General features: G+C 50.9%; 3 protein-coding genes and 1 long non-coding RNA gene across 6 annotated transcripts; 2 read left to right on the plus strand and 2 right to left on the minus strand.

The window, feature by feature from the left end:
• Window positions 1-1,600: 1,600 nt before the first annotated feature.
• PSMB8 (proteasome 20S subunit beta 8) lies at window positions 1,601-5,003 on the minus strand. Of its 2 annotated transcripts, XM_002914345.4 has the most exons (6): window positions 4,702-5,003; window positions 3,812-3,959; window positions 3,540-3,651; window positions 2,986-3,115; window positions 2,408-2,612; window positions 1,601-1,928 (listed from the first exon to the last, which is right to left on the minus strand). In XM_002914345.4, exons 1-6 carry the CDS (start codon window positions 4,846-4,848, stop codon window positions 1,840-1,842), a joined length of 831 nt encoding a protein of 276 aa, XP_002914391.2. In that variant the 5' UTR covers window positions 4,849-5,003; the 3' UTR covers window positions 1,601-1,839. The 2 variants fall into 2 exon arrangements, with proteins under 2 accessions (XP_002914391.2, XP_034516412.1); XM_034660521.1 differs by lacking the exon at window positions 3,812-3,959 and having other exon boundaries at window positions 4,702-4,833.
• A 173-nt stretch (window positions 5,004-5,176) lies between these two features.
• Window positions 5,177-6,242, plus strand: LOC117802314. Its single transcript, XR_004625442.1, has 2 exons — window positions 5,177-5,674; window positions 5,937-6,242. It is a non-coding gene; the product is annotated as an uncharacterized LOC117802314 (long non-coding RNA).
• Window positions 6,040-13,842, minus strand: TAP1 (transporter 1, ATP binding cassette subfamily B member). The gene is made up of 11 exons (XM_011218579.3): window positions 13,245-13,842; window positions 12,629-12,743; window positions 12,351-12,481; window positions 11,392-11,597; window positions 10,772-10,969; window positions 9,594-9,722; window positions 9,251-9,439; window positions 8,493-8,666; window positions 7,881-8,043; window positions 7,457-7,593; window positions 6,040-6,666 (listed from the first exon to the last, which is right to left on the minus strand). Exons 1-11 carry the CDS (start codon window positions 13,840-13,842, stop codon window positions 6,454-6,456), a joined length of 2,253 nt encoding a protein of 750 aa, XP_011216881.2. The 3' UTR covers window positions 6,040-6,453.
• Window positions 13,843-14,016: 174 nt separating this feature from the next.
• On the plus strand, window positions 14,017-19,297 carry PSMB9 (proteasome 20S subunit beta 9). Of its 2 annotated transcripts, none has more exons than XM_019794236.2 (6): window positions 14,017-14,306; window positions 16,462-16,529; window positions 17,263-17,394; window positions 18,051-18,180; window positions 18,421-18,562; window positions 19,117-19,297. In XM_019794236.2, the coding sequence occupies exons 1-6, from the start codon at window positions 14,109-14,111 to the stop codon at window positions 19,242-19,244; spliced, it is 798 nt and encodes a 265-aa protein (XP_019649795.2). In that variant the 5' UTR covers window positions 14,017-14,108; the 3' UTR covers window positions 19,245-19,297. The 2 variants fall into 2 exon arrangements, with proteins under 2 accessions (XP_019649795.2, XP_011216880.2); XM_011218578.3 differs by having other exon boundaries at window positions 14,165-14,473.
• The last annotated feature ends 262 nt before the right edge of the window (window positions 19,298-19,559 follow it).

The following is a 19,559-nucleotide window of genomic DNA, read 5'->3' on the forward strand; positions in this document are numbered from 1 at the left end:
CCCTGGAACAGAAAACTTCTGCAAGTGTTTTAAATTGTCATTAAGTAAAATAAAGCTATTTCAAGGAATGAGATGTTTTGTAATTGGAGAACCACTGGATGTTCTTGCCTCAAGCTCTCATCCTGTTTTGAGAACTGCTTCGTCCTCCATCCAAAGCTCCAGATTCAGGGTCTGGGGTCAAAACAGAGCCAGATTCTGAGCGAGAAACACTCTGGACCTCTCCTAAATAGAGGGTCCCAGACACTTTCACCGGGGCCTAAGTGGGTTTCCACTTACACAGATTTTGAGCTGAAAGGCCCTGATTCTTACCTCAAGGCAGCTCCTTGAGCAGAACACGTGTTCAGGTGCCTCTAGGTGTGTGTTTCAGATTATGTCTTGGGGGCATCTCTGGCATATGAGGACGGACTTTGTTTCCTGGTCTATTTTAACATTGATTAAGTGGTAGACAGGATTCTATAGGTCCTGCCTGACCCAGAGCCCATCTATGGAACACGCTGGTTTGTTTATTCCAGAAATAACTCTTCAGATTGAAACTACCTCCCCAACTCAAAATCTCCCCAAAGGAAGGATCACTTGGATTCCAAACCACCCCTTTTAAATATTACTGGTGGGGCGCCTGGGTGGCTCAGTCGTTAAGCATCTGCCGGCATTCTGGGATCGAGCCCCACATCAGGCTCCTCCACTGGAAGCCTGCTTCTTCCTCTCCCACTCCCCCTGTTTGTGTTCCCTCTCTCGCTGGCTGTCTCTCTCTGTCAAATAAATAAATAAATAATCTTTTTTAAAAAATGAAATGTTACTGGTATGTTTACCAAAGATGCACTTCTAGTTTAAAGGGGGGGGGGTGTTTGAAGCAGAAGATAAGCAAAATGTCTCCAACCTTGCCATTCTGAGATTTTAAGAATCTCTCCCTAATGGAAAAAAAAGCTCCCTGTTCAGCTGCTAACTACTTTCAAATGTTTTCTTTGATTAACCCTCCCTAAGAGGGGACATTGTCTGTGCTCCTTGCAGCTCCAGCATGATTCAGAAAATCTCATTATGTCTGTCTCATTTTCTTAACCTGCGTGCATTTCACTAATATTTTCCTCTTCAGGGAGGGAGTTCTCTTCCTCCTCAATCATGGTCCTGTCATCTTGCAATTGAGCGTGACACCTCATGAAATTGAACCCCTAATGTCCATCTTTGCATTCAATATCCAGTAGCCCAAAAGTGTTATTTGACGTAGATGTACCATGTTTCCAATCACCATATACATCTGAGGTGGAAGCTTTTTCATCTGACGCCACATCAAAAACCATTGTTCTAGTACCTACTCCGGACACACAAACCATTAACAATGGACCACACAGGAGTCTTCAGGTTGTGTCCCGATAAAAAGGACCCTAAAATAAATCAAATCGCACATATGTGTCCACAGACCTTGACCTGGCCTTTCTGGGGGCATGGAGAGACGAGTGTGGAAGGAAAATCCAACAGAAATATTTGGTGAGGCCCCATTTCTTAGGTTGGGGCTCATATCTGTTCTCAGAGAAAGCATCTCTTTTTCCTGCCCCCTCCTCCTCACAACAGCCCCAGCCCCAAGTCCACTCAGCCAAAACACAGAGACATTTATAACCGTTTTCCTTTATTGTGCAGTGGGGCACCCAGAGGTTGGGGTAGGGGGAATGCTCCTTGAAACAGAGAACACACAATAGGATGAACTCCACCCTACCCCCACTGGCCACTGGTTCTCTCCCTCCGGGCCCAGGTTAAGGCTTCCATTTCCTGTGGGGTGTAAGCTAGCCCAGGTTCCTGAGTTGGCTGGCAAGACATTGCCGTAAAAAGCGGGCCCAGCCTCCGCTGTTACTGGCTGGTCTCCCGATACTGGTGCAGCAGGTCACTGACGTCTGTACTTTCCACTTTCACCCAACCATCTTCCATCACGTGGTACACTGTGAGCAAATGAGAATAAACATGGAGTCACCCTTCGCTCCAGCAAGTTCCTGTCCATGGTGTTATGTGGAAGGTGACAATAGCATAGTCCCAAACACACGCTCAACACATACTTGATTACCGGAGCTTCAATGCCCCTCTTTGGATGCTGAAAACCTCCTCCCCACGCCTGGGCAGCTCAGTCGGTTAAGCCTCTGACTCTTGGTTCTGGCTTAGGTCAGGATCTCAGGGTCATGAGATAGAACCCACATCGGGCTCCGCCCTCAGTATGGGGTCTGCCTGAAGTTTCTCTCCTTCTGCCCCCTCCACATCACACGCATGCTCGCTTGCTCCCTCTCTCTCAAATAAATAAATAAATCTTTAAAAGGAAGAAAGAAAAGAAAAGACCTCCTCCCTACCACTCTGTCCCCTCTAACTCTCCCAATCTCAAATCCCCCTTCCCTCCCCACCCACGGGTGTGGTAGCATTGGTCTCTTACTGTTGACAACACCTCCAGAATAGCTGTCTCGGTGAGTGGCATAAACAATAGCCCTGCGGCCCAGTTCATAAGCCTCTTCAGGGCTAAGATCAGGCCGATAGCCACTATCCATGACCCCGTAGGCATAGGTGTTCCCACTGCCGGTGGAGAACATATCTCCTGAGAGCCGAGTCCCATCTGCATCCACATAGTAGAGTCCAGGACCCTATAGGAAGCAACATGTTTCCCAGTCGGAGTTGGGAGGGAGTTTTTAGTAACGTGCAGGTTCAAGTGTGAGCCATAAAAAGTGGCTAAAAGAATAAGAATTACCCAGGAACAGTTGAACCAGGACAGCATTTTAGTAACAATCATAGAACTTTAAGGGGAAAAAGTTGCAATCAGCTATTTTATTCAAAGGAACAAGCTTATGAAACAATGGTCCACCTCTGGACCCAGAAATAGTCCATGATACGCTGGAATGGTTCTATAACCCCGTGTTCTATGCGCCATGCATCTTATAGGGAAGGAGTGGGAGTGTACAAAGGGGAAGCCAGTCTCTCATCCGTTGTGTGGGAATAGGGGGAATGGAGAGCACCCACCTTCTTATCCCAGCCACAGATCATACTGCCCATGGAAAGGTCCATGCCCCGGTACTGGAACACCATGTTGGAGAGCAGTTTGGAGGCTGCTGACACTGAGATACGCTCCCCGTTCCGCAGATAGTACAGCCTGGGTACAACAGGGTGGTGGGGGCAGCGGACTCAGAGGTGGCAGGAGAAGGCTAGCTCCCCAAGCAGCCCACTTGATGTGCAGGAAATAATTAAAGAGATAAGCGTTTCAGAAGAATGGTTTTATAGGATCTAAGGATCAGGGAGAGATTTGGAATTTGAAGTATCTAAACCACATAAAGATATCCTAGTAAATGACACCATCCCACCAGGATTGATGACGTCATTGCTAAATACCCAACAACTTACCTTTGCATTGCACCAAGAGCACAGGCTGAGATTTGGGAGAAGGTTTTTTAATCACCGAAAGGCTGTTTTGTGATATACCACATTAGCACAGAGGGAAAGGATGAGCAGTGATCTGGAGGTTCCAGGATCCGCAAGTGACCACTGGGCTTAGGAGGGAGATAGGAGGCCTGGCCTACCTGCACTCCTTGGCCAGCAGACGTTCCCAGTACTGACAGTCAGCCGCACAGCCAGACATGGTGCCAAGCAGGTAAGGGTTAATCTCAATCACCTTGTTAATCCTTGAGGTGCCTTGAAGAAGATGGAGATTTGAGAGAGTTGAACTGACCCCACAGCTCTCCCTGTGTGTCCAAAATCAGTAGTTGCTTCTGCTTTGATGCAGATGTTGGGCTCCTGCTGAGAGAGGGGCCCAGTCCCCAGATTCTGCCTGCTGGCACACACACACACTCACTAATATAACTCCCAGCGGTAGCCCGAGAATCCACTGCCACAATCACTCCTTGCTGGAACTTGAAGGCCAGAGTGGTAGTGCCATGGTTCATCTCAATCCGAACGTCCCTTTCTCCATTCCCACCAAGGGACTGGAAGAATTCAGTGGGCTAATGAGAGAGAAAAGGCAGAGAAAGGGGCACTGAAAACTTCTGAAACACAGGGCTCCAGGAAAGGCTTTACGAGAGTCTGGGAGTGAGGAGTTGGGCAGAAACTCTCCAACCATTAAAACTGGAACAGTTAATAACCAATCTCTAGCAGGATCTGACTCGGGAGAAGGAAAAGAAGCACATGACACCCATCTTTTCCATCTTCCAGCACAATAGATGCGAGAGGAAATCAATGTCAACCATAAGTAAACATTTTAAGGGCGACTTTAATGGCTTTTTTTCCATTCATAGGTCATTTAACACTCACAACACGTTTTATTAATAATATCCCCATTTTACAGAAGCCATGCCCCAGACCTAGACGAAGTGATTGAGCCAAGACCCACAACACTGAGCGGCTGAGTGGAGGCTAACCGTCAAAGTTTTCCGGTTTTCCAAGGGAGAAAGGCTTCCTGATTCGTGATTCGTGGATGAGGGAGAACCGGCAGGAAAGCACTCTTGTCTCCCTCCACTACATCTCTAACTCTTTGCCCTAATCTGTACTTTCTAACCCTCAGGCGGTCAGCCCCCGATTCCCACGTGGCCTCCTCCCTGGCACCGGGCCCCGGACGCGGCTCTCCTTCACTATAGGATGGCCCCCTCTGGCTTTCCCGGCCTCTGGGTAGTCTCAAGGGCGACCCTCCCTTCCTCTGCGCCCTCCTCCCCGTCTCCCCCCAACTCCGAGTTCTCTTTACAGCCCGACCTGCATTCCCCGGGGGAAGGCGAGCTCCGGAGACCGCAGAGAGAAGCTGTAGTATCCAGGGTCCGAGCGAAGGTGGCTGCCCAGGCCCGGGAGAGCGCAATCCTTCCGCAGCCCTCGGGGGGCTCCGCACACCTCCAGCAGCGCCATTACCGCCTAGGACCCAGAAAATCGTCGGAGGAGGAAGCGAAAGCGAAAGCCTGCAGTCTTAATGGGAGGGAACCAGAATGTTTTCTACATCCCCCTGCCCTTTGCTAGAAGAGGCCAGTGGGCGGCTGGAGACCAGGAATATCATACTGGGAACAGGCTTCTCTGCTCCGCCCTTACGTTTGTTGGAGAAACAATAGGTGACGATAGACTGTCGGAAGAAAAGGAGAAAGGGAGCGGCTTCGAAAGCCCCCTTGGTGCTGAGATTCCAGGGAGAGACACCACCAAGCCGCCGGGTATCTTCTGGAAGAGTTAGGACGTGGGTATGAGGTTGTATCGTCTAAAGGCTTAGCCTCAACCAGAAAGCTGCAAGTCAGCAAGCAGCTGGGAGTAGTTTCACCTCCGGGCTTGGGGTGTTCACAGGAGCATCATTTTATAAAAGTGGGAGAAAGAGGAGTACGTGCGGGCAGTGATTCTTGAGGACAGGTTCTGAGGCAACCCGCAACAGAATATCCCCGCACTGTGGGGGGGAAGGAGGCACCAAGGAGAGGGCGCAGTCTCTGAATCCTTCGACTTAGTCCCTTAGGGCCTCTATAGCCACCCACAAGAACCGCCCTTTCTGCCCGCACCTCCTTGCCAGACTGTTGCTTGACTGAGCACTGCGGAGAAACTCCTCGAAACTCCGCCTCTCCTTGCAACCTGTGTTGGCCTAAACTGCCCGGCAACTGTTGACGTCACACACCGAGGCCCTCCCAGAATGGAAGAGATTTACTAGACAACCCCGCCCACTACGCTGAAATTAGCCCGGCAGGTGTCACTTCTGAGCGGGGTGAGCTCTTCGGGAAAGGACCAGGGCGGGGGCGGTGGTGAAGTCAGTTTCTCGGTCGGAGCGCCTGCGCTTCTTCCTCTAGCTACGCTCGACCTCCATTTTCCCCCTCAGAAAGGCCAGGGCTCCGCCGGGCAGCTACTAGTGCTTGCAGGGTGCTGTACCCCGCTCTGGCTCATCCTCGGGGGCGGACATGGGGGCATGGGAAAGTGGAGGGGGCAACCATAGGAAACAGAAAACTTAAGGGAGGATATGGCTTACTTAGGACTGTGAAGCCTTGAGGCTGCTGAAGGAGGAAGACACCAGACTCCTGAAAAATTCACTGCAAAAGTTGGTGAGCCATTTGGTGCGCTGAAAACACGAGAAACCACAGTACAAAACACCAGTTTTATTATAAGTACCAAGAATCCAGAGTGTGTTTATGGGCCAGCATATGACTTTAGTCATATTGGAAAGTAGCTCATCTCCCCCTTTCTGTATATTCTAAAGTTCTTCTCATTTCCAGGGTTCCACACCAAAACCCTGGCTCCGAACCCAGTTACACTAAAGAGTTCTAAACCCCGCTTTCTTCCAAGAAATCTGCAATATCAAGTGGAGTTTGGAGAAGGGGGAACACTCGCGGTAGATTTTCTGGCATCAGCTAGTGAGCTAGATTATAGGATGTCGCTCCTCCTAGAAACAGCTGCCTACTGTGCAGCTCGGTCAGCCATTTGTTCCCAAATTCTCCACTAGAGAGGAGAAAAGAAGGGAGGGACACATCGTGTGCAGGTCTGAGAAGTCTTTCATTCTGGAGCTCCTGACCCGCCAGGGGCCTGTATCATTGTCCAGAAGCATCCCCTCTTCTCCATGAGCTGCTGGTAGGTTCCTGCTTCACAGATGGTGCCTCCTTCCAGAAAGAGGATTTGGTCAGCCTCCTCCACCGAGCTGAGACAATGTGTGATGAGAAGCACCGACCGAGAGCACCGCTCACGGCTTCTGTACAGGAGCTGCTCCACCTGAGAAAAGACGCAGACTCTGTCAAGAGCCCTGGGAGACACCTGTGTTTCCAGAGCCCGGAAAGCTTTCACCAGGATCACTACCGCCTCTGCCAACAACCCCGAGAAGTCGAAGATTCTCATCCTCAGTGCTGCTCTGTCCAACTTTATTTGTGAAGGACTATTTACGTGAGGTGGCAACAGTGGGATAAAAGTAAGAGCCCTAAGGTGAAACCTATAAGAAAAGAGTGAAGGGTATTGAACGGTCTCTCCTTTCTACCTATAAACTGGGAATTTTATATTCTATTTTGAAGAAACACAGCTTAGTGGTAAAAAGCATGAGCATTCAAGTCAGGTGGGCTTGACTTTGGGTCTATGCTCTGCTACTCAACAGCTCAGTGACATTGAGCAGGTCGTTCAGCCTCTCTTCGCCCCCTTTCATCACCTGTAGAATGAGGATAACAATGCCCAGCTCACAGGCGTTCAGGATGAATAAATGAGTGAGATAATACATGGAGAGGGCCTAGTCGCATGTCTGGCACATAGTAAGAGTAAAAGCTCAACTGATATTAATATTATTAGGATGGAAAAAAATATTATTAGGATGGTCTTCTTATGTTGGCTTCAAAGATGAAGCATCTGTAGATCGTGTCTTTGATTTCGTTCTAAGCATCTTGGGGAGCAGGTTTTGGGAACTGAAAATTGCAAGGACTGGTTTGGATAATTATGTTAGTATCAATAACATAGGATGAATGAAGGATGGAAGACTTTGGGGGTGGGGGTGTAGTCACTAACAAAATGTCCCTCTCACCCGTAACTGGCTGTCTGCATCAAGGGCACTGGTAGCATCATCCAGGATGAGTACACGTGGTTTCCGGATCAGTGCTCGAGCCAAGGCCACTGCCTGTCGCTGACCCCCTGATAGCTTGCTCCCAGCCTCGCCTACGTCTGCAGAGACAAGAGCCAAGGTGAGAGCTGGATAACCACATGTGCCTCCACGTGCTTGCCTGTGTGCACACGAGGGCGCGCACACACACATATACACACCAAGGAAGGATGGATGCCCCTGGATAGGGAAGGTTCTGGAAAGGTGACCGAGTTCTGAGGATGTGAGCATGAAGAAGCCATAGGAACAAGATCCTACAACTTCAAACTGATGTCAGCGGGTTGGAAAGAACTACAGAATGAAGGTTTCAGTAAAGATGTCCGAGTGAGGACACGAGCTGAAAGAGCACCTGTGCTATAGCCCTCAGGGAGTTCAGAGATGAAACCATGGGCTCCAGACACCACTGCAGCGGCTATGATTTCTTCCATAGTTGGCTTCTGGACGAGGCCGTAAGCAATGTTTTCTTGAAAACTCCTCCCAAATAGCTGCGGCTCTTGTCCCACTGCAGCCACCTAGGACAAAATATGATGAAGAGTCAGAGAACAGGGGCGCCTGGGTGGCTCAGTCGTTAAGCGTCTGCCTTTGGCTCAGGTCATGGTCCCGCACTGGGTTCCCTGCTCAGCAGGAAGCCTGCTTCTCCCTCTCCCACTCCCCCTGCTTGTGTTCCCCCTCTCACTCTCTCTCTCTCTCTCTGTCAAATAAATAAATAAATAAAATCTTTAAAAAAAAAAGAGTCAGAGAACAAGGAACATGGGAGTATGGTTATCTAGAGAATGATGACTCGAAATCTTTATTGAAAGCATATCACAAAATTACACACTCTCTCTCCTGACTACACCCCATCTCCACCCAAGTTCTATCATTCCCTGGTCCTCCTTTCAGAGTGCTCCGTTAGACTGTTCAGTGATGTCCCTGCCCTTCCCCCCACCGTACCCTCCCCCGCCGCCATCTTCTTGCTCACCTGTGTGTGCAGGTAGCGGTGCTCATATTGGGGAAGGGGCTTCCCATCCAGCAGAAGCCGTCCCCCTGTGGGCTGGTACAGATTCTGCAGCAGGGCAGCCACTGTGCTCTTCCCAGAGCCACTGGGCCCTACCAGTGCCATCACCTCACCGGGACGTAGGGTGAATGTCAGCCCCTGAAGGCCAGAGAATCAAAAAATAAATAAATAAAGAGACAGACTAAGGCCTCTAACCTTGAGGCTGTCATTGTCTTTTTACATAGCATGATGTCTTACCCCAGAGAAGAAAGGGGAAAATATGGGGAAATACAGCAACTCCTATTTTCCCACAGGCATAGATTTCTGTCCCTCAGGGATGATAGCTCCCCAAGGAGTAGAAATGGAAGGTGAGGCAAAGATCAGAGCAAAGAGCAAGCACCAATGTGTCACACCTGATATCAAATATCACGAGAAAACAGGGGAAATCGCATTCTAAATGACAAACGGAAAGATAGAAGACTAGAGACAGATTTTGCTTCAGCAGTTCCTTAGGATATGAGACCCTTCTCCCTGAGAGCCTCTTCTCCCATTCTCCTTACAAATCCAAACCGGTCCTTGAGTTTGGGTCAGTTGTATGGAGTAGACGGCGCTCAGCTTTGCCTTAGAGGGGTTAGGAAGGGTCTATCTGTACGTCGCGTTAAGCAGGCTGAAGGCAGGAAGAAAGTTTAGGATGGTAGAGATGAGAGTGAGGCTGGTGAAAAACAAGGATTGGTATGTTTTACCTGCAGCACTGGGACATCTGGACGGTTGGGGTAGGCGAAGGAGACATCCTGAAACTGGACAAGGCCCTCCAAGTTTAAGGAAGTCAACACACCACTGGCAGGACAGCGAGGAATCCGGTCCAGGTATTCAAATATTTTCTCTGAGGAGCCCACGGCCTTCCGTACACTGGGGTAGGTGGAGAGCAGTACCTGGAGGCGGGGATGGGTACTGAGAAGGGGGAGAACAACTCCGCTTGCCAGGGCGATGTGATAGGAGAAGGGTAAAGAATGGAAGGAAGGTGACACAGATGGTGAGGGGACCTAAGAAGGAAAGCACTGGGGAGTGAAAATGGAAGACTCTCACCTCAACAGCTGAAGTAAACTGGATCTGGTAGAGAATAAACGTGACAAGGTTCCCGCTGCTTACAGCCCCACTTGTCACCAGATGCCCACCGATGTATAAGATTCCCACCTTCAGCAGCATCCCTGAGATCTGTGGAAAGACCGCGGAGAAAAGGGATTGTGCTTGAAAAATCAGAGGGGGGGTGCAAAGCACTAGACACATTAGCATTATGGAGCTCTAAGTCCCTTTCGGCCAGGTAACAGCAGAGATAAGGAGCATGCGCCATGGAGGCTCCACGGAGTCTTGCTCAGCTACGCCACAGAAGTCGTCACTGTCCTCCCAATCACCGCTATCGCCTTGTGTGCAGAGCACCTGTTTGCAGAGCACTCTACATAAAAGGCTTTAAGTGAATATAATGTCACCCAATATTCATAGCAAGAACCCTATAAACAAGGCTATATCATTCCAACTTTTTTAAGTGAGGAAACAGGGGCACCTCAGTGGCTCAGTCGGTTGAGCATCCAACTCTTGGTTTCAGCTCAGGTCATGATCTCAGAGTCCTGAGACTGAGCCCCAAGTCATCAGGCTCCCTGCTCAGCAGAGAGTCTGCTTCCCCTCTCTTTATCCCTCTGCCCCTCCCCCTGCTCATGCTCTCTCTAATAAATAAATCTTTGTTACAAATTAAAAAATAAAATGAGGAAACAGTCTCAAGAGAAAGTAAGTTACTAGCCCACGATCACAGAGCTACTACATGGCAGCACTGAGCCAGTAATTCCTGAACGCTCCTCTAGTTCTCTTTCAATCACGTAGAGATGCCCCTCATCCTTGCTTCTGCTATTCCCATGGCTCTCACTGGCACATCCACATAGTCCCAACATGGCGCACGCCAGGTGCAGGACTCTATGCCTGAGTGCTGCCTAAGAGGCAAAGGAAGGCCCTGGGACTGAAAGACACGGCACCTCCCTAAAAAGGGGGCTGGATGGATTCTGTGTACCATGGTGACAGGAAGCCATCTGGCAGGTCTAAAAAGACCAAGGCAGTTAAGAACACTGAGAGGTTGAGCCCCAGGTTGCTAGGATGAGAACACCGAACCAACCATTGCCCAGGGGAGGAGCCATGTGGAGCAGGGTCATGGAAAAGGGAATGGAGTCGAGGCATCTCGGGGACAAGGGAATAGGCATGCATCTCCAGGTGCTCACACTGGTGGTCCAGAGGTTGACTGCATAGGCCAGAGCCTCCTTCTGATGGAGGGTATTCATATCCTGCAGCTTTTGGCTAAACTTCTGGGCCTCACCCTCCTCGTTGGCAAAGCTCCGGACTGTGGGCATAGCTGAGAGCACCTCAATGGCCACCTGGCTGGACTCTGCCAGAGATTTCTGCACCTGGGCTGCCAGCACCTGTGGAGACATGGACAAGAGATGTCACAAAGGGTTGGGGAACCATCAGGGACACTAGTACCTGAGTTACCTAGTTGGAGATTAAAGGTGAAAAGAGGCAGATGCATGAAGGAAAGAGAAGGGGGCACAGTTACTCTTCCTGGATGCTGAAGGGGTACAGAACAGAAGGGTCATAGGGAATCATAATCGTGAGACTGGTGATCATGTTCGTAAAGACAGACTGTGGGCAGAAGTTAGAAGAGAAGACACAGAGAGTATGGAGCTCAACACTGAGCAGTCTGGCAGCATGGGCTGCAGGGGCAGGGAGTCCCGTGAAGATGGGGAACCAGTGAGGGTGCCAGGAAAGAAACCTGAGAGGAATTAATTCCACCCAGGCTGGGAAATGAAGGTCTGTGTAGGGTGAGGCAACTCCCTGGACATACCTGGTACCATTTTCCCAGCTTCTTAGGCAGAAGGAAAAGCAGAGGCAGGGTGACGAGGGTGACCATGGTGAGGGACAGTGACCCCCAGAGCATGAGCCCCAAGAGACACAGCCCCCGTACCAGGTACCACAACAGTAGGCTTAGCTTCTCACTCAGAGACTCACTCAGGGTGGATGTGTCCTCCGTCACCCGAGAAGTGATGGCTCCTGCCAGGGGTTGGGAAGAAGAGGGTGGATGAATGAGCGGCTCAGAGTGGTGAGAGGGACTAGCAATGAGCCAGAGGGAGGAGCCAAGGGAAAGGGGCCTAAACATGGTGTTCTCCGAAGGCTGAGGAAAACAAGGTAAGGAGGATAGGGGAGTTTAGGGATCTCAGTGCAGGGAGAATGAGTGTTAGAGAGGAAACACCTGGCGAAAGACTTTCATTTTAACTATAAAGAAACTGATGCCCATGTGAATTTCCATCTCACTGGCACATTTCTGTCCCTTAAAGAGCACACACAGCTGCACACAGAGGCAAGAAGGGCTTAAGCTGGTAGCATAACAGAGCTGGAGAAAAACAGAGAGTGCTGCTAGAAAGCAGTCCAGAAAACTCTACTGAGTACTGGGCTCTTGGCCCAAGCTCATCTCTATTATATGTGACCACGCCAGTTTCAGCATTTAGGGTCCGGGCCTCAGCTTCCTTCTCTGCAGAATAGGTAGTTGGACTCTGGGATCTCAAAATTTCCAGGTTTGAAATTCTATAGTTTCTATCTAAATAAACACAAAGGGATAAATTCATGGAAATTTAGATGGAAAAACTAGGTTTTTCTGAAGGTGAAGAATATAATACTCGAGGTATATCAAGAATAAGAAATGACAATGTCTATGTGAGAGAGAGAAAGATCAAGGTTGTAAGTAAAAGGATATATGGGGAAAATAAAGAGTATACTGAGGTATAATGAAAGAGTTTCATGACACACCCGTTTGGTTCTGTTGGAAAAACTCTGTTTCCTGGCGCAGGACAGCCCGAAATACCTCTCCCTGCAAGTGGCTGTGCACACGGCCCATGGTGCTGTTATAGATCCCATCAGCCACGAACTCCAGCACCGCGCTAGAGAGAGAGAGGGAGAAGGATCAGGGTGTGTTCAGGTGACAGAGAGAAGGTCCCAAAGAAGTGCACACTGGACAGCAGCCCCAACTTCCAGATCCTCTTCTTCAGGGTCCCCCATCCTCAGCCTTCCATCTTCAGCCCCCAGACCTGGCTACGGTGAGAATGGACATAAGCGTTATGTTCCGTGTGAAAGCAGAGGCTGTCCCATCTTGTAGAATCCAGTCAGTGAGGCGGCCGGTGAACAATGGAATGGCCATTTCCCCTGGAGAGGAAAAGGAGGGAGGGATCAGTCACAAATACCAAATAAGTCTAAGCAGATCAGTTCCAAGCAGACTACCCTCTCTCCCCCATCCCACTCTTTCCAACCCTCATCCGTATCCTGGAGGGCGCTGGCAGCAAGAGGACACTGAGGACCCAGCTCTGCACCTGAACCCTGGAACTCACAACCCTGAGCCCCACCAGACCTTCAGGGGTTTACATAGGAAAACCAGAGGTCATAGGGTGTGCTGCCCTGAAGAAAGGACTTGCCCAAGGCGGCTAGTGAAGCAACGCCTAGAGCAACACTGGAGTCCAGGACTCCTGACTCCCAGTCAGTCCAGGTCTTTCCTTGACACTGGAGTAAGTCTTCTCACGACCAGAGCTCGGTCGCCTTCCCCTGATCCACATTTCCCAGAACCCGCACTAACCGATCTCACTGACCGTTATTACTACTATCCTGCCCAGGCCCCTAGTGTCCGTCCCTCTGCCCCTGCATCCCTCTTACCAACACTGGAGAGAACCAACAGGACCAGCAGGAGCGGGAGGCGTCGTATCTCTGAACCGAGGCAGCCTAGAAGCCGGCGCACCGCGTCTCCTGAACCCCCGTGACTTTCCGGCCCCCGGAGTCCGCTGAGCTTGTGCCACATGGCGGCTGCGGGCACTGCTGCCAAGTAACTGAGGGCGAAAACATCCAGGCGACTTCCCCAGTGCAGAAGCCTGGAGCTGTCGGAATCCCTGGGAGCTCTCCACGAGCGCAGCTCTCGGAACAAGGCAAGTCCCGGCAGGGCCAAGCCCAGCGCCGCCGCCAACGGCTGCAACGCGGCGAGCCATCCCCGGACTCCGGCGCTTTCCCTTCCGGAGCCGAGCGTTGCCCTGAGAATACCACGGGCCCCCAGCCACAGCAGAGCCCAGCGGCTCAGGCCCACCACCCAGACCCGGAGCAGGGGCAGCGCGGTGGGGACCAGCACGGAGCATATTCCGGGGAGCGCCTCCCGGAGCAGCACCCAGTCGGCGAGAAGCAGCAGCGTTATCCCCAGCCACGCCAGGGAAGCTCTGGACGAGCAGAGGCAGCCGCAGGGGCCGGGGGACCGTGTGTCGGCCATGGGCGCGTGGGTGCCGCCCGAGCTCGCGCCCCGGCCTGGGACTCTCCGCTGTCCGCGCCGGGCCGGAGGTTCCGGGTGCTGTCCGAGACTGTGCGAGAGAGGGCGCCGACACCCGCGGCGGGGAGAGGAGGGCAGGGCGGGCGGAGGCGGGGATCCCGGAAAGTCCCAGGACCGGCTGGTTCTGGCCGCGCTACTAGAAGCGGGCGGTTTCGCGGAAAGAGAAAACGAAAGCGGCCGCGGGCTCAGTAGATCCGCCCCGCTTCAGAATGTGGCCCGCCCAGACTATTGTGGGAGAAGGCGTGCAAATCAGATCTGAGGTTCTGGGGAGCAGCCTGCGGCTCCACCTTCTCCATCACGCACACTCGTCGTCCTCCTTTTCTTTGCTTCGTCTTGCGAATTCCGCTGCTCGGGACTTTCTGACCCCAGCCTCCTTCGTAACCTGTCTCCGGGCGGATCTGTGCCAAGTAGGTTAGCGCCTGGTGCAAAAAGCCTCACGGAGAGGACCCAGGCGCCCCCTAGCGGGCGTGGTGCAGGTGCGGGGCTGTAGGCACGCGCAGCCCGCGGTCCCGGGTCGGAAACCAGTGCCCCAGGCGCCGCCGAGATGCTGCGGGTCGGAGAAGTCCACACCGGGGTAAGGAGTCTGTGCTAAAGGGTTAGCAGGGAGGTGGAAGATGTGGAGCGACAGGGAGACGCTGGAACCTCCGTGGAGTGAATGCGGTGACGAAAACAGTGAGGAGGTGGTTTGTAGCAGCCAGTGTTTGTAGAGATGCCTGCGATGAAGACGGGCATCTCTGTTCTGAAGGGGTTCGTGTAGGAGTCCGCCAAGCGACTGGGCCCGCGAGGCGGGTGGAGAACGGGGTGCTTTGGGCCTTAGGTGGAAGCGTGAAGGGGAAGCTGCTCTGAAGCGCTTTCGCTTTCAACTCTGGACTGGAGAGAGGGGCTGATTAAATCAAGGGAGGGGGTTGGGGAAGGCGCAGATTGATGAAGAAATGGTGCCCTGGGTGAAGTAGGACAGCACTCGGGCGAGGGGAATATGGGCACTGATTGAGAAGGGACAGCCCATCACACAGACCTTTGATAAACTGGTAGCTGGGTAACTCATAGCCCCAGTCCTGATAATGGGGGTTCCTTGTGAGACGGTGATGTCCTTCGCCAGCCTGATCCAAGAAGGCTCCCACCTGGCCAGGGGCTGCCAAGTTCCCTTCCCTGTGTCCTTCCTGCCCACTCCCACCCGCTTGCCCAGGCTGGGCAACTGAGGCTGTGGGCAGCCCAAGGCTGGCAGGCTTCTGCTCCTAAACTACAGCCGCCAGTCCTGGCTTGGGGGCAGCTTTGTTTTGGAGGGTTACCCTCTAGAATGGGGCTGCCCTTTTTCAATGGCCCTCAATTCATGGTAGATCACTGAGTATGTCAGAAAGCACACTCGCAATGGTGCTGGGGTGCCGACTTACCTAAGGAGTGACGAGAATGCACTAAAACCATTTGTAAGGTAGAAAATCTCCCCTCAGTGCCAGACAAGCAGTGCAAAATAGGAAGCAAAAGTCACAAGAGACAGGAGTTAGACCTGGGTTTTAGTCCCAGTCTGCTGTAAATTCTGGGTGACCTTGACAAGCCAATCGCCTCCTCCACGATTCAGTTTCCCCTTTGAACCAAGGATCTTTAAGGCTCCTTCCAACTCAACAGTAGTAGAAAATGTGTAGCTTTATCCCTTTCACCTTCTTTAATTCTTTTCTTTAATTTCTTTTCCTGACCTAAAAAAGTGAGCTTAAACTCCCCAGGCAAATCCTCTCTTGGTACAAATCTCTTCCCCCGGCTACTGAGATACCTATTAACCTCTTGATCAGAAATCCTTAAATGAGGGGCTCCTGGGTGGCTCAGTCGGCTTAGCAACCGACTCTTGATCTCAGCTCAGGTCTTGATCTCAGGGTCCTGCATTCAAGTCCCGCATTGGACTCTATGCTGGGCGTGGAGCCTACTTTAAAAAAAGGAAAAAAAAAAAAGAAATCCTTAAATGAAACCATCTTGTGTGTTCCTGGCTGCTTCCCTCCTTACTTAATGTGTGACCCTGCTAACCGCCGCGCCCCTTGCTTCTGCTGTTTAATAAATTGGTTAAGGGTTGTGGGGTGGAGAATTAGGAGCCAAAAAGAGGCTTGAGCTTCTTTCCCAAGGTCACAGTAACCTGCTCTGTGTTGGGTCTGTACCACATTGGCACGCACCACAAGCACATGTGGTAGAGGTCACTCACTTGCGGGGCTGCCTCGCCTGCCAGTGCTTGGAAGCACCCCCCTGAGCCAGCTGTCTGCCTCTGCGAACCTCATCGCCACCTCTGTCTTTACAGTGGGAAGGATTTGACTTAGGGAGGTTGGGGCCCAGGGATAGGATTCTTTCTGTGTTATGCCAGGACCACTATGACATTCCCCTGCAGCTGGGAGAGGAGATGGAGAAAGTGGAGGGATGGAGGGAATATCCTGTACTGGGAGTCTGCTCTGGCCTAAATTGCTATATGATCTTGGGCCGGTCACCTCCTCTCTCTGGGGATGTTTCCTCATGTGTAACGTGAGAGAATCAAATCTCATCCTGCTCTGACAGTGTGTGTCCCCCCCCCCCCCGCCGTCTCCGCAGACTACCATCATGGCAGTGGAGTTTGACGGAGGCGTTGTGGTGGGTTCCGATTCCCGGGTGTCTGCAGGGTAAGTACCAGTCAAGGTGCATGCTTCTGGAAGGAAGCCGATGGCCCCAAATACAGATTTTTCTTACCCATTCATAAAGAGACTGAGAAAGTGGAGCTTTGCAGAAATTGAGTTAACCTTCCCTCTAATGAGATACTGGGCAAGTGCTTGGGTCCCTGAATTCATGGAGGAGAATCTGGGGCCTGAATGCTTATGTGGCCTGTCCCTGCAGGGATGAGTACAAGAGAATAGGGTACAAAAGAATAGGGTACAAAAGATTTCAGGGGCCCTACTTCCATCTATATTTAGAGATAGAAAATGTGGTTCTGCCAAGCAGATATTCTGGTTTCTCGTTGAACACACGGTGAACTGATTTGGTCTCCGCCATCCTGGCCATTTTCCCCATATGCAAAATGAGTATGTGGGATTAGGTCAGTATTACTTACTTTATGTCCCATAGAACACATAACTTTCTCAAGATGGGTATAGCAAAGAAAAATTGCTTAAGAACGTCATTCTCAATTTACTATTTTTTTATTATAAAATCTAAGCTTGAAAATAAGTCTAATTTTGATAATCACTTTCTGTGTTTCATTTATTTGAGATGATTTTGTTCTTCCTGTTTTAATCCAAGTATTAAATTTCATGGGCTTTGGGGGTGTTCTCTTGTCAAATATATTTGAGAAACACTAGACGATTAACCTCAACAGTTCCGGCATTGCTAATGTTGATGACTGCTGACTCTTCCTGGCAGAGAGGCGGTGGTAAACCGAGTGTTTGACAAGCTGTCCCCACTACACCAGTACATCTACTGTGCTCTCTCTGGTTCCGCTGCTGATGCCCAAGCCATGGTTGACACGGCCACCTACCAACTGGAGCTCCACGGGTATGAGGCTCTGGGTCTTCAAGTCCACATTCCCCAGAGTTCGCCCAACCAGCCAACCCCAAGGCAGTGTCCCGTTCCAGGAGCGCTGCAGTGAAAAATAAAAAATTCTTGTTTGGGCTCCTGTTTTTATTAGCTGTGAACTGGCAGTTGAGTCTCCAGCGTGGTTTCTGCCTCTGGAAAGTGGAGATAATTAATAGTACCTACCCTACCTCACCCGACGGTTATTTTGAGAATCAAATGATATATGTGAAAATGGCTTGAACGTTGTAAATCACTGTCCCACTATAAATAACGAGAAAGAAAATGATGATGTGGCCCACCATCTATCAGGAAGTTACCGGCTGAGAAACTGAAGTCATTGGTGCAGAAGTAAAGCTTATCTGCTTTTACCCACAGGGGCAGGGCCCTTGCAGCTAAGTGGTATACAATTGGGGGGGATGGGTGGGACAGAGTAAAGACGGGGAACGTTGAATCTTCTTACCAGTTGGTGGTGTGAGACTAGTCCCCCTGTCCGTGTGGCAGAGTAGCTGGAATTTGAACTATTGCAACCACGGGTTTCAGGTTTCACGTGTCCCTTGGCAGGGGTGATGGTAATGGCACAGGAGGGTGGAACTTGAGGAAATTCTGTTGACCCCTATTACGAACACTTTCCTTAGGTTGGAACTGGAGGAACCTCCGCTGGTTCTGGCTGCTGCCAACGTGGTGAGGAATATCAGTTATAAGTATCGGGAGGACCTGTCTGCGCATCTCATGGTTGCTGGCTGGGACCAACGAGGCGGGGGACAGGTGCATGTCTTCCAATGTACCCCCTCCCTTGGTGTTCCCCACTACACTAGGGGGGTATAGAGGTTATATCCTTCTAGCAATGGGTTCCCAGGACGCCACCTCTGAAAGCGGAGTATCTTCTCCACCGACGGGAGTAGGAGAGAGTGGGGCTTCATTGCAGAACACGGAGATATCCTGCCTGTCTCGGTGGCAAGGAGAGGACTGATGCTTCCGTAGTCTGACTTGAGGATGCCCCCGTAGGTGTACGGAACCCTGGGAGGAATGCTGACTCGGCAGCCCTTCGCCATCGGTGGCTCTGGCAGCACCTATATCTACGGTTATGTGGATGCGGCGTATAAACCAGGCATGTCCCCCGAGGAGTGCAGGAGCTTCACCACAAATGGTAACTGACCAAGCGGAAGGGTCCCTGGGGAGGGTTTTTAAACCTGGGAAGGAAGTAGAGCGTGAGGAACACGACGGAATACATGGGTGACCGTTTAATTTAATGTCCAAACTGGAACACTTCTGAGAGTGAAAGGGAGCAGGACAACGCCCAACTAGATGGGATTCCAGAACCCAGGGCAGAAACCACGAGTGTTCTGAGTACCCAAATCAAAATCTACAGTTGCTGTAAGAATCAGGAAGTGCTGGAGCCGGCTTGGGCCAGCTCATGAGAGCCAGTTGTTAAATATCCAAGGACTCATGAGCGGCTTATTTAGCTATTTGTAACTTGAAATCAGTCCTGGTGGGAGTTTTGAGACTGTGGGTACCAAGAGGTGTTACATATAAAGGCTTTTCTTTTAAGTTGATTTAGCAGTACATCACTTGATATGTGTCCCCAAGAGATGGGTTTTGAGGTCTGAGAGTGGTAGTAAGCATATGAATGGGAGAGGAATGTAAAGGTTTCTGAGGCTAACTCATTCTCTCTCCCCCTCTCCACCCTGAAACTCTCTGCAGCTATCACTCTAGCCATGAACCGGGATGGCTCTAGTGGGGGTGTCATCTACCTGGTCACTATTACAGCTGCTGGCGTGGACCGTCAAGTAATCTTGGGTAATGAGCTGCCCAAATTCTATGACGAGTGACTCCTCCTCAGACCTCCCTTTGTCATTTTGTAATAAACTTTTTCAGACCAGAACCTGGTATGGTCAATGGAAAATGGGTGCTCAGGGAGATGAAGCTTAGGTGAGGGGGCTTCTTCCCTCCTAGATGTTAGATACTCTTTCCATGATGTGTTCATTCACATTAGATATCAATACATGATAAGGGTGAAGAATTTGGGGATTTGTGAGTTTCAAAGAATAATAACAACCAAAACATTGAGCAAAGCATTAGCTAAATGCTTATAAGCTTTATCTCTTATAACCCAAACAAAAGACCTTTATAGATTAGACTTCTAG

The sequence above is a fragment of the Ailuropoda melanoleuca genome, chromosome 5 (assembly GCF_002007445.2).
Source record: "Ailuropoda melanoleuca isolate Jingjing chromosome 5, ASM200744v2, whole genome shotgun sequence".
Taxonomy (NCBI): domain Eukaryota; kingdom Metazoa; phylum Chordata; class Mammalia; order Carnivora; family Ursidae; genus Ailuropoda; species Ailuropoda melanoleuca.